The sequence below is a fragment of the Myxocyprinus asiaticus genome, chromosome 22, assembly GCF_019703515.2.
Source record: "Myxocyprinus asiaticus isolate MX2 ecotype Aquarium Trade chromosome 22, UBuf_Myxa_2, whole genome shotgun sequence".
Classification (NCBI taxonomy): Eukaryota; Metazoa; Chordata; class Actinopteri; order Cypriniformes; family Catostomidae; genus Myxocyprinus; species Myxocyprinus asiaticus.
The window spans coordinates 2,952,941-2,967,500 of NC_059365.1; the positions used below are offsets into that span (position 1 = coordinate 2,952,941).

The following is a 14,560-nucleotide window of genomic DNA, read 5'->3' on the forward strand; positions in this document are numbered from 1 at the left end:
GTTCTGTATTCATTCAAACATTACAGTATTTGTGTTTTATTTAGTGTACATTTATGTCATCCTGTTTCAGATCATCAGACTGAGATCGGTTTTTATGCAAGATAAATAAGACTCTGATTTTTTACAATTGGGTGTTTCTTTAGACTTCTAGAAAGTCTGGTTAAAACTCTCTTTTTTAAGGCTAATTTAATACCCTAAATACATACAATTAAATAGTATATTTACACTTTTTGCACAAGTATGCAGAATTTCAGCTTAACGGCCAAATAATATCTCACTATCTCACAAGTGATATTTTCCTTAGATTTTTCTTTGTTTTGTCTCATATCTCATGCATGCTCTTCATTTACACTTAACAAGTACACTAACTTTTGAAAAAACTTTATTAGGGGCAAAATTGTTTGGTGTGACGGAACAGTTGTAATTTAAGAAAAATTGATGGAAATAATTTATACACATAATTTATAAAAGATATTACTCCATAAATAACTTCAATACAGCAAGTTACTTTTTGTTAGTAACTTAGAGTTTGTAAATAGTTTTTTTGTTTTTTTTAAGTAGCTTGTCTGTAGTTTAAATACTTAATATATGAGCTGCTTGAAACTTGGTCACGTAAAATGTCAAAGTAGTTTCCCAACACCACTTATGAGTGTCTAACAAAACTAGAGGTAGACCGATATATCGGTTTTACCGATTAATCGGTGCCGATAGTTGCTTTTTGGAACTATCGGTTATCGGAAGTTGCCGATAGGTTTTTTTTTTCCTCCTTGTGCATCTGTGGCCAGAACCCTACATCTGGTGAATATATATATATAGGCTATAAAAAGTTTGATTTGTTGAATATTTACATATAGAGGATTGTAACGGAGCTAAGTCACTGTCATCATCACTGTCCACGGACTAAATCACAATTAAAAATATGAAATGTTATACATATGTAGCATAGACATTGTTGAATGTTTATAAGTAACCTTTACTGATTGTTGAGTTCATCTTGATTTTGACTGACAGTGTCGCTTGAGAAAAGGAGGAAAGTATTTTATAATATCGGACAATTGACAAGCAAACTCTGTTGATCTACTGTTAATGAATTACTGCTTATACAGTATTTATTAGCCCATATCACAATGTTTACTTTATAGTATTTTTTATTGTAATACACTGGGCGAATTCCAATTGAAAGTGATCATCCCTATGCCCTACTCACCACGAAGGATGTGGGCACTCTGAAGGGAGCATGGCATTACTGTTTAAATGTAGCCTTCACTTGAAGTCTTGTAAAAGGGTCATTTGTGGAAAAATAGCTTTCTTACTTTAATAACATGGCGTCCCATTCCCGAAGTGCCCTTCAAGGGTGCAAAAATGCCGTTTGGAAAACGCTCGTTGTAGATGATTGTAAGAGTGCATGTACTATTTGGAGGCACATACGTTTCAAAATAAGAGTCCCTAGTGTATTTTGGGCTTGTTTATAGTTAAAACTCTCACGTTATGCACCAAATCGTCATTTTATTCTGGCTGTTATTGGGTTTTTGGTTGCACAATAAACCTGCTCTTGAAGCCTCTATGTCAGTGCCCATCACAGTAAAGAAAGTCTAAGAAAATGTTTTAACACTCAATAAATCGATTTTAAAAACTATCGGCCGATTAATCGGTTATCGGCCCTTTTCACCAACTTAGTTATCGGATCGGCAAAATCCACTATCGGTCAACCTCTAAACAAAACACTCCCTTTTGAAAAAACAAAAAAACAAACAATCCATACATAAATTAAATAATGATTAAATGATGAGCAATTGTAGTAATCTTTATATAAAAACAATAGAAGTCTATGGTATGTCCGCAGGTAGAAAGTTGCGCAAATGTGTGTGCGTTTGTGTGTTCTCACCTTCAGTAGGTCTCTAAGTCCGAGTCTCATGAGTTCTGATCTCAGATGAATCCTGAAGTCCAGTTCTTCCACTCGACTGATCAGAGCGTTGATTAACTGCATACAGCCCGTCTGCGCACACACACACACACACAAAGAATAACCCGAACCCGTGTCACTCGTGTGAGCACCACGGCTCAGAAGCTTATGCACTAACCGCACCACAGCTCCATCTAACGTGCATGTGTTTTACCTTTAGCGCGATGCTGTTTTTCTGCATGCCGGAGAGCAGCGGTTGAAACCTCTCGATGTCTTGTTCCTCTGCCTGCTCTGTGATACACTCCAGCACACGCTCATGACTGAAACCAATGCACCGAGTGAATTATACAAGGAATTTCAGGGCAGCAACTACCTCAGACTTAAACAAAACACTGACTTTTTTGTGGCACACTTGTGATATTTAAAACACTCACGTGTTGTCTGGGTGCTCGAATATGCAGATGGCAGACAACAGTTTCACTACATCCACCATCATGTGCGGAACTTTTGGATTGATGGATTTGACTAGGAGAGGAATTCCTTCTGCTGACGTCAACATGGATTTAAGACCATGCTGTGAGAGAGAGATAGAGCGATGTTAACGAACACAGTTTCCACAGGTGTGTGTGTGTGTGTGTGTGTATGTATGTGTGAGTGTGTGTGTTTTAAATGCATGCTCAGATGAGCTCAAACCTTGTTGTTCATGAACGCTTTCAGACATCTAATGATCTCATGTTGACATTTCACACCTATACCAGCATTCCTGATAAACAGACAAAAAAAGAAAGATATATAAATAACATGGGTCAATTTTACTTTTGTAAAGTACTGAACCACTGGAAGGAAGATGGTGAAATTATGATTTTTTTTTTTAATGACAGTACAGAAAGACTGGTTTTCGGATCACTGCACATTATAAAATGATAATAAAACATCCTTAATATATTATATAGTAAAAGTTTTATAAAAGCAATAAGGCACTCTAATTTTAAGGAGCTTTAAATATAACTATATATATAAAGTTTGTTGAGACAAAGCCTTGTCTGAAAGTTTTAGACAGACAAGAAAGAAAGAAAGGCAGGAATGAGAGAGAGGGCAAATTCCAATTGAAAGTGATCATCCCTATGCCCTCCTCACCACGAAGGACAGAGCTTTTGATGTGGGCACTCAGAAGGGAGCATGGCATTACCATTTAAATGTAGCCTTCACTTAAAGTCTTGTAAAAGGGTCATTTTGAAAAAAATAGCTTTCTTACTTTTGTTTGGGACGACCCTTCGAGTGGCGTCCCCTTCCCGAAGTGCCCTTCAAGGGCGCAAAAATGCCGTTTGGAAAACGCCCAGAGTGAAAGAGATCAAAGGATTTGTTTACATTCAAATGTTTAAATTTTTTGACAGCTTTGGCTCGTTTGAACATTCCGTCAATGTAAGTTTATGGGATTTTGGGGAATTTTTGATCGCCCGCTGTGCCAAAACCATAATTCTGATCAGTTAGAAAAGTCATACCAATACGAGTCAGAACACTTTGAAGGTCTGTGCCAAGGTTGGTGGATGTAGTTTGAAAGCTCTTGGAGGAACTTTTGGCTGTCAAGCCAACATAATTATTGTGTTAGAATGTCAAAATGTTACATTTGCCAGAATTTCTCTATTTCAGGCACTTATTATGTTCCCTCTACAATATATATATATATATATATATATTTTAAAGTGTTACAATCACAACTATGCACTGTTTCCTAAGAACTTATGTAAAAAAAAGAATAATAATTAAAAAAAAAATTTTTTCAATTCGTTGCTGTCCCCAATACTGCTGTCAGGAACATCAAACCAAGCATTTTAAAGGTGCAGTGTGTAACAATTTTCATGTAATATTCACCCTTTTTTTTTTTTTTTGACAATGTGTGAACGGCTTGTAACGCAACTTAAAAAATGAGCCCTTCCCGGACTTCCTAGGTTGCCTATTAAAGCCTGTAGACTGATTTTCATGTGAAGGGAGCGGGTCGCTTTTGCCTGTGGGATGTGACGTTTATGCATGCTCCCGAGAGCCTTGCCTCTGTGCTTCTCTTCCGCTATTCAACAGTGACAACAAACTGCAACACTAGATAACGTTATCTTAGTGATGGAATCCAGCAAACGTCCGGCTCCCAGCACAACACCGACTCCTACACAAACTCCGAATAAGCCAAAAAAACATTTATCTACTGAATCCCGTCTGGCTAAGCGGGAACATGATCGAGGTCGAGCGAAAACTAGAGTGAACATCGGCAGGGCATTTGATTCCTGGAGGGACCTTCGTTCGGTTTTGGGGATCAAAATGACCCTGAATTGGCGTTCTTCTTATTGGACAGGTAAACTTACATAACTGCAAAGCATGTGAAATATAGTGCCATAAGGATTGATCTGTGTCATTTTAACTAACTTGATCTTGTCTGCACAGTAACTGTCATAATCAATGTTCATCTGTAATTATTCAGCAAGGTAAACTACAATAACACATGAAATGAATGCTAGACAATGTTCAAGATAATGCAAAAAGCTCCATTCATTAGTGTAACTTAACTTGGTTATACAGGAAATATATACATTCTATTATTATAAAACAATAGCGCATCGATATATCAAAATGACAGTTGTGATGGAATCACATAAATACTGAATTGTGTCAACATATTTATAATGTACAGTCTATTTTATAAACAACTACTGTCATCATCCACCAAATTTAGCTAACAGCTATTGATAAAGCTGACTAGCTAGCTAACGCCGACACAGGCTATCGTATAAATGCAGTCAATGTATCATGTAAAGAAAAGTGATTACTTCAAACTACAGTCTCTCATAGTCAGACCTATATCCACACTTTGTTTTAGCCCTGTTCCAGCATTGGAGAGTCAAATATAATATACAGTCTCAAAGTTTGTAGTAAAACAATCATAACTGTGTCATTTTAATTATGCTACCTCATCTGTCAGCATGATGCCGGTGAATCACGTTCAGTCTCTTTGTATGTTACGTCATTGTTTTGGTCGATGCTCGCTCGCGTCCCTATGGAGTGTGTGCATGACCGCGAGCGCGAGCAACAGGTAGCTGCTGCAGTTCACTTAACGGCCACAGGTGTCATTAATAACAAGGGTTTCTGAATCTTACATATTGCACCTTTAACTTTATCATTTTCATTTCTCAGCTGATATTATTTGAAAATATCAATTTGAAACCATCACTTTATTTCCAAAATTTCACTTTACTTTTACATATTCAAATTTAACTACACCGTAGCTTATAGTTAGTTCATTGTTAACAAGTCCAAGCCTTACAAAATATGTTCTTCAAAATGAGCAATGTCATTACCATAACATGCAACGCTAAAGTATAAAGTACTGATTTTCAAAATAAGATTAAAATGTTCAACAGGTAGATCTACCTCTTTTATTTAAAGGAATATTCTGGGTTTAAAACAATTACAGCTCAATCAAAAGCATTTGTGGAATAATATTGATTACCACAAAAATTAGTTTTACTTATCCCTCCTTTTTTTTTTAAAACAGCACAAATGTGTGTTCAAGTGAGACACTTACAATGGAAGTGAATGGGGCCAATGTGTAAACGTTAAAATACTCCGTTTCAAAAGTATAAACAAGACATGAACAATATGTATGTTAACATGATTGTACTGTGATAAAATCACTTACTAAACACTTTTCCAATTTTAATGATCTTCACATGTCTGCCTTGAAACCCTCCAAAAATTGGCCCCATTGACTTCCATTGTAAGTGTCTCACTGTAAACTTTTTTTTTTTTTTTAAAGAAAAGGAGAAACTACTCAAAATAATTGTTGTGGTAATCAATATTATGCCACAAATACTGTAGATTGAGCTTAACTTGTATTGAACCCGGAATAATCCTTTAATACATTTGTCAAAATCTCTTTAATTTGGACTATTCTCAATAAAGTATTATCATTACCATCATGCTGCACATTTATGTTAGTCTCAGTAACTTCATTATTAGCACATTTATTGTGATGAAGTGATATGAAAATAGTAATGACATCTTACAGTGACAAAAAAATCACCTGAAGTTAGATCGAGATCAGATCTTTATTCCAAGACATTTGATAAATGTTTTAATATTTATTTTTATTTGTCAAGAGCCCCTAATTAAAGAATCACCCTTAACAGGGTACATCTAGAAAATCAATATTTGTGTGTGTGTGTGTGTGTGTGTATGCGTGCGTGTTTGTGTGTAGGTCATACATAGGTTCTTCTCTCTCGTCTTGAAGTTTCTTGAGGAACGTCAGAAGTAAAGCCAAACCCTCATCTCCAAACGTCTGCACCCAACTGAAACACACACACACAACAGTCAGCTGACATCAGACACAATCAGATGCTTCATGTAAATGTGAGTGTGTGATGTGTGTACCTGACAGGGTTGTTGTTTAAAGACACTCGCAGTGACTCCAGACAGCTCAGTAACTGTGTGTCTCTAAGATCGGCCTTCAGCTCCTGTATGTACACCAGCGCTGACTTAGAGCTCTCCTTCTGACTCTTTCCCTAAACACACACACATTAACATCATATTTGGAACAGGTGCAGTGATGTCAGACATATATAACTGAATTATACAGTTACTTCTGTTCCTCTGATCTGATTGGACATGCAGCATTCCAAGAGTGCTGATATTTAGCATAACAGCATAGTTTGACAGAAATGTTTAGCAACCATTCATATACATATATATATATATATATATATATATATAGCACACTATAGATACTGTTTATAGAGCTAAAGTTGTAAATAAACCAGAATATCACTTTAGAATTATGAACATTCTGAAAATGCTTAAATATGACCAACATTCAACATAGGAGAGATACTTCTGGAAAGTGGCAGTAAAATGACACTGATAAAAAACAGGTATATCACTATGATTACCTTTACTGGCTTGACCTGTTAAATTTAACATGTTCAGACAACATCTGTAGAGAAACATCTACCACATCCTGTATGTGTGACAGGAAGAGCATCAAACTGCCACAGGAAGTACACCTGATCACACTCTGAACACCTCAAAATCAGTGAGATTGTGATGTGTGACATCAGCATTTTAAACAAGATTACTGAGATAGACGGACAAACACACAGACAGACAAACAGGTAGATAGACAGATAGACAGAAAGATGAACAGATGGGTAGATAGATGGACAGGTAGACAGACAGACAAACGAGTAGATAGACGGACAGACAGACAGACAGACATGTAAATAGACAGACAGACATAGAGACAGAAAGACAGACAGGCAGACATGTAGATAGACAGACAGACAGACACACAGACAGAAAGAAAGACAGACATGTAAACAGACAGACAGACAGACATGTAAATAGACAGACAGACACAGAGTCAGAAAGACAGACAGACAGTCAGTCACAGAAAGACAGGCAGACATGTAGATAAACAGACAGACAGACACACAGACAGAAAGTAAGACAGACATGTAGATAGACAGACAGACACAGAGACAGAAAGACAGACAGACAGTCAGTCACAGAAAGACAGGCAGACATGTAGATAGACAGACAGACAGACACACAGACAGAAAGAAAGACAGACATGTAAATAGACAGACAGACATGTAGATAGACAGACAGACAGACAAACGAGTAGATAGATGGACAGACAGACAGATAGACAGGTAGACAGATGGACAGTTAGACAGACACACAGACAGATAAATAGACAGACGAGTAGATAGATAGACAGACACAGAGACAGAAAGACAGACAGAGACATGTAGATAGACAGGCAGACATGTAGATAGATAGACAGACAGGCAGGCAGACGTGTAGATAGATAGACAGACAGACAGACAAACCCACAGACAGACAGACAGACACACAGACAGACAGACAGACAGACACACAGACAGACAGACATGTAGATAGACAGACAGGCAGACGTGTAGATAGACAGAAAGACAGACAGACACAGACAGAAAGACAGACATGTAGATAAGAAGACAGACAGACAGACAAACAGGTAGATAGACAGATAGACACACAGACAGACACAGACAGAAAGATGTGTAGATAGACAGAAAGACGTGTAGATAGACAGAAAGACACACAGACATGTAGACAGAAAGACTTGTAGACAGACAGACAGACACAGAGACAGAAAGACAGACAGACGTGTAGATAGACAGACAGACACACAGACAGACAGACATGTAGACAGAAAGACTTGTAGACAGACAGACAGACACAGAGACAGAAAGACAGACAGACATGTAGATAGACAGACAGACAGACACAGAGACAGACAGACATGTAGATAGACAGACAGACACAGAGACAGAAAGACAGACAGACAGACACACAGACAGAAAGACAGACAGATGTGTAGATAGGAAGACAGACAGAAGGACAGACAGACAAACGGGTAGATAGACGGATAGACAGACAGACAGAAAGACATGTAGATAGATGGAGAGATGGATAGATGTGTAGATAGACGGATAGACAGACAGACACATAAACAGCTAGATAAATAAGATGGACAGACGGACGGATGGACACACAGGTACAAAAAATACAACCCAGAGCGTTAGAGACAGATAATCAATACAGAACGACAGACAGACAGACTTACAGCAGTAGACGTGTGCAGGTATTGAGACACCATCTCTCTCTTAATGGAGATATCCTTCTGTCTGAGTGGCTGCTGCTTCTCCTCATTCAGATTCATATCAACCTAGAGACAGACAGAGAAACACACAAACACACAGAGAGATTAGAGACAGAGCAATAAACTTTTATTAACAAGACAAAAAAACTAAAACACCTTCAGTAATATCTCCTCTATAACTGAAAGACAATCCATCAAAAGAGAAGCTTGATGTTTGAAACACACAAACACACTCTCACCAGCATCTGTTCGAAGAGCTCCAGCACATAGTCATCCGAGTGTTCGTGCAGTGACTGCGTCTGTGATGGAACTTCATACTGTGCTGCTGTCGAGTGTCTGTGTCCCATCGTAGCCGATTTCTCCTTCTTCGTCCGCATACTGGTGAACCGCTCCAGCTGACAAAGGGTCAAAGACAGAGGTCAATGCACAGACCGTGCCGACAACACTTGAATTTGATACCGGACAGCCATTGGTAATGTTTATGTTCAGAATGGAATACTATGTATACTATTTTTGCAGTATGTAGACTGTGCACAACATGCATGGAACGCCTAGATGACCTAATATGACCTTCCATTTCCAGTTTGATGAATGAACAGGAAGTGATATCAACTGAGATTTTTTTTTCACCGACTCATGCAACTGGACTGCATAAGGTTATGACATTTTTGCAAATGCATGCATGATATGCTGTTAAATGAGGTCATTTAAAAGCAGTGTAACATACTACACATTTGTCGATTCATTTTAGAAGAAAAATGGATAATGTACAGCATATTGCACAGTATGCAGTAAGTAGTAAGTTAGAACTCCTTTCCGAACTCTGCCATTGTTTTACAAGCATGGAGTTTAATTAATCAGAACATTCTCTGCTGGTGTCAATAAACTTTTATCTAATATTTAATACTCACTTTACTTATTTAGTCTGACATTCAACAAGCATAAAAAAGTGATGCACGAAATTCTATAACAATCCTGTAATCTCGTGGGATTCAGCTTCTGAAGAACGTCGAGAGTAAACCAGCTACAGTTACATTACAGTTTATCTCTCTTAAAAACAGCAGGGGGCGCCACATCCTCATTTACATTTAATACAATGCAATGGCATCTTTTTTATAATGAATAAATATAGGGATGGACCGAAATAAAGCAATAGCCACCGATTGCTAATCCTTTGCTACGATTGCTAAAAATGACACACACAGAGTGAACGTGTTCCATGCATGAGTGCACCTCAGATTAAAGTATCACAAATTTCACACTTTTCCTCTCACTGTGTAAGTTTGATGACAAAGCTGAGAGGAATGTGTGTTTAAAATCCACTGAACGCTGATGTCAGATCAGTTTCTGCTGTTCATAAGGACAGACCTAGAAACACTGATCTGAGGTCAGTCATTCAGTTCTGTAGTGTTTATCAGTACGGTGAGGTGACGGTGAGCACGGGAGGCAAAGCATGTGAAAGGTTAAAGGTCATTGGGGATAGTGTTGGTGATGTCACACACGGGGTGGGGTCAGCGGCATTACATAGAGGTGACGGGACAAGGGGTTAAGAGTGTTAAAACACAGAGCACACGTGAGTAAACCTACCTCATCAGGAATCAGCCGTTTGAGAGTCTGTACAGGAAGTAGGAAAGAGAAACATGAAAACAAAGAGAAGTTAAGGCACCAAAAAGCAGTGAAGGCCCAAAGAGTGAGAGACAGAGTGAGAGAGAGAGACAGAGTGAGTGAGAGAGATAGAGAGAGAGTGAGTCAGAGAGAGACAGAGTGAGTGAGACAGAGTGAGAGAGAGAGAGAGAGAGACAGAGTGAGACAGAGAGAGACAGAGTGAGACAGAGAGACAGAGAGAGACAGAGTGAGACAGAGAGAGACAGAGTGAGAGAGAGAGACAGAGAGACAGAGAGAGACAGAGTGAGAGAGAGAGACAGAGTGAGAGAGACAGAGTGAGACAGAGTGAGAGAGCCAGAGAGAGAGAGAGTGAGAGACAGAGTGAGACAGACAGAGTGAGTGAGACAGAGTGAGTGAGACAGAGAGAGTGAGACAGAGAGAGTGAGAGACAGAGTGAGAGAGAGAGACAGAGTGAGACAGAGAGAGAGACAGAGAGAGAGACAGAGACAGAGAGAGAGAGAGAGAGCAGAGAGAGAGACAGAGTGAGACAGACAGAGTGAGTGAGACAGAGTGAGTGAGACAGAGTGAGTGAGAGAGACAGAGTGAGTGAGAGAGACAGAGTGAGTGAGAGAGAGAGAGACAGAGTGAGAGAGAGAGAGACAGAGACAGAGAGAGAGACAGAGACAGAGAGAGACAGAGACAGAGAGAGAGAGACAGAGAGACAGAGTGAGTGAGAGAGACAGAGTGAGAGAGAGAGAGACAGAGTGAGAGAGAGAGAGACAGAGTGAGAGAGAGAGACAGAGACAGAGTGAGAGACAGAGACAGAGTGAGAGACAGAGACAGAGTGAGAGAGAGAGAGACAGAGAGAGACAGAGAGAGAGAGTGAGACAGAGAGAGACAGAGACAGAAAGAGAGTGAGACAGAGAGACAGAGACAGAGAGAGAGAGTGAGACAGAGAGAGAGTGAGACAGAGAGAACACAGGGATAAAAAGGGAAGATAAAAAGATAAATGAAAATGAAATGGGACAGAGTAAAGGAAAGGGGGAGGAAAAATGAAAGAAGAAAGGGGAAGGGGAAACGGAAAGGAAAATTAAAAAGAAAAAGGATAGAAAAAAGGAAAGGGGACGGGAATAGGAAAGAGCAAAAGGAAAAACAAAAAAGGAAAATGGGGGAAAAAAAGGACAGTGAGGGCCAAATAATAATCAGTCAGAAAAGAGTCTATTTCTACATGTCTACATTATAACAATCATTTCTATAGTATTCAACACCAAGAGTTAAGGCAAGATTATGAACAGGTTAAGACATTTTATGAAAAGTCAGAAAAAAAACAAAAAACATTTTCATTCAACTCTATTTTAGAAAAAAGAAACCCAGCTGCTACTTAACAAAAAACTATGACGTTAATAATCTGTGACAAGCCAATGTGGTAAAACACTGTGGCAAATCTATTTCCTGCCACATGAGGGAAGCAGACATCAGCAAACCAACATTACTTCCTCTGCCAGGGAAATCAACAGACACCTGCATATAAACGGTTTCTATGGGGACAAAACAGTGCTGATTCATCCACGATCATGTTATGTGAGAAAAGGTGAATGTTCAATGTCTCAGAACAGTTGAATGTCATAACATGTGACCCTTTGACCCCACAATACTGAACCAGCAAAAGATGAGAAGGTGTTGATATTCATGAGGAAAGACACTGTCTGGCTCCTCCCACTACTAACAGGAGTCAATCAAATGTTAGAACTACAGTGTGAAGGTCTGGAACGAGTTCAAATGTCAAAAGGTCCCCAAACAACCTGGACTGCTGAGGGGATTACTGGTGCCCCGCTGCCCACCCTCCAAGACCTGTACATCTCCAGAGTGAGGAAATGTGCAGGTAGAATCACTCTGGACCCCACACTCCCTGCCCACTCCCTCTTTGAACTGTTGCCCTCTGGCCGGCGCTACAGAGCACTGAGTGCCAGGACATCCAGGTACAAGAACAGTTTTTACCCTCAGGCCATTTACCACATGAACAATTAAACTGCCTTCAGGACTCCCCCGTAGTGCAATAATGTAAATAAGCATCTCATGTATATATGTAAATTCACATATTTACTTCAATAACTGTACATACCCCTACCTTGCACATACATTACCACTTGCACATGTACATACACCATTCTGTTATACGTCCTGCTATTTGTATGTCTATTTATACTCTTACCTTGTTTTATATTCTGTCACTGTAATGTTCTGTGTGCACTTGCTTCTCCTGTCACCTCAAATAATTCCCCGTGTATGTGAGAACACTTGGCAATAAAGCTCATTCTGATTCTGATACATCACTATCCAAAAAATGCTCACTCGCTCTCTCTCTCTCTCTCTTCCTCCTGCCATTTCTTAATAATGTCTCTCCCTCTTCCTACTCTCCAAAAGAATTTTCATAGCTCTGTGATTTTATTTTTTTAATGTATTTTTTTTATTTTATTTTATTTTTGTGGTTGGCATGAATGGAATGTAATGGTGATTGAGAGATAAACCTCAGAAGTCTGTTGTATCATATTTGATGCATGGATTTCAATGGGCTTTTTCAATAAAATAATATACAAAATTTAAACTAAGCACAAGTTGCTTATTTTCAGCAAATACTCATTTTAAACTATCAGTAACAATATAATCATTAGTCACTTTTACTTTATTTTTGTACTGATTCCAACAAAGACAAGAATAGACTTAAACAGAATTATACATACGGAATCAACTTATAACTGTCTCTGTCTCCTTTCTCTCTCTCTCTCTCTCTCTCCTCCCTTATGTCTGTCTCTCCCTCTCTCTCCTCCCTTGTGTCTGTCTGTCTCTCTCTCTCTCTCTCTCTCTCCTCCCTTGTGTCTGTCTGTCTGTCTCTCTCTCTCTTTCTCTCTCTCTCTCTCTCCTCCCTTGTGTCTGTCTGTCTCTCTCTCTCTCTCTCCTCCCTTATGTCTGTCTCTCCCTCTCTCTCCTCCCTTGTGTCTGTCTGTCTCTCTCTCTCTCTCTCTCTCTCTCCTCCCTTATGTCTGTCTCTCCCTCTCTCTCCTCCCTTGTGTCTGTCTGTCTGTCTCTCTCTCTCTTTCTCTCTCTCTCTCTCTCCTCCCTTGTGTCTGTCTGTCTCTCTCTCTCTCTCTCCTCCCTTATGTCTGTCTCTCCCTCTCTCTCCTCCCTTGTGTCTGTCTGTCTCTCTCTCTCTCTCTCTCTCTCTCTCTCTCTCTCACACACACACACACACACTCACACACACACACACACACCCCCCCAATCACTTTTACATTATTAAAATCAGCAAAGATTAAAAAAAAAAAAAAAAGAGTGCATGTAATACAAAAGTGGAAATTTTTGGAAATAATAAAAAAAAAATATATATCCATCAAGAAATGCCCAGAAAAGTCCACCGAGAGGCAGCAGAAGAAATGTACTAGTACACTGCAGACAACAGGAAATTTGTATTATGTTAATGATGCACAGGCTTCAGAAAATAGCGTTTCAAATTTGATACAGATGGCGTATCATTAAACCACAAACACCACAAAACACACACATAGTGATGACAGGTTCTAGAATTATATATGTATGTGTGTGTGTGTGTGTGTGTGTGTGCGCGTGTGCATGTGTGTGCGCGTGCAAGCATCTGCATTTCTCATTTCTTTCTAAAAATAGACACATAATGAAGCACTAAGCATTCTTTCAAGTGTGTGTGATAATTAGAGCTGTTGATATTACTGCCATTCTGGCTTCCATGGAGATACCATTTCGGTTTAGCGACTGAAGGTTGCGGTGTGTGTATGTGTGTGTGTGTGTCTGTGCGAGTGGGTGTGCGTGTTGAAGTGATGTCATAATTTGGCCAATACCAGACACGCCTGATAAAGTGACAAGCCACTTCCTGCACAAAATGCTGACAGGAAGTTTCACAAAGACACACACACACATTGTTTCAGTCTATAAAAGGAACAAATATAGCAGGATAATCATTTAATAGGTCACTGAGTTTATTCTGTGTTCATGAGAGTAACAGTCACAGTTTGATTATGTGTGACTTTCTTTTCTGACTGGCACCTTTAAAATAACTGTACAGTAGTCTAACGGTGTGTGTGAATGCGTGCACTCTACAGGAAGTCCTTTAAGCTAAATTAGTCTGTTTCCTTCGAGCGCGCTCTCTCCATCTCTCTGCTCATGGTAACATGCTTTCTGAGATAACGCTTCACTGGACACAGAGGAAAAGTTACATGCATGAATAACCTCCTGCTACACACAAACACACAATGGGGTGTCCTTCACCAGGTCAAGGTTCAGTAAAGACCTTTCATTTAGACAATAGCACAAACTGATTTCTTCACAACCAAACAAAC

At 39.2% G+C, this 14,560-nt stretch overlaps 1 protein-coding gene across 1 annotated transcript in view; it reads right to left on the reverse strand.

The window, feature by feature from the left end:
• LOC127412662 (protein diaphanous homolog 1-like) overlaps window positions 1–14,560 on the reverse strand; it is a 161,337-nt gene that overhangs the window by 124,295 nt on the left and 22,482 nt on the right. The window contains exons 2-10 of the mRNA XM_051649208.1: window positions 10,176–10,202; window positions 8,828–8,983; window positions 8,553–8,654; window positions 6,320–6,450; window positions 6,154–6,237; window positions 2,597–2,666; window positions 2,338–2,477; window positions 2,118–2,223; window positions 1,886–1,996 (exon numbers count right to left, since the gene is read on the reverse strand). Coding sequence (XP_051505168.1) covers window positions 1,886–1,996; window positions 2,118–2,223; window positions 2,338–2,477; window positions 2,597–2,666; window positions 6,154–6,237; window positions 6,320–6,450; window positions 8,553–8,654; window positions 8,828–8,983; window positions 10,176–10,202 — 927 coding nt within the window. The remainder of the gene's footprint in view (window positions 1–1,885; window positions 1,997–2,117; window positions 2,224–2,337; window positions 2,478–2,596; window positions 2,667–6,153; window positions 6,238–6,319; window positions 6,451–8,552; window positions 8,655–8,827; window positions 8,984–10,175; window positions 10,203–14,560) is intronic.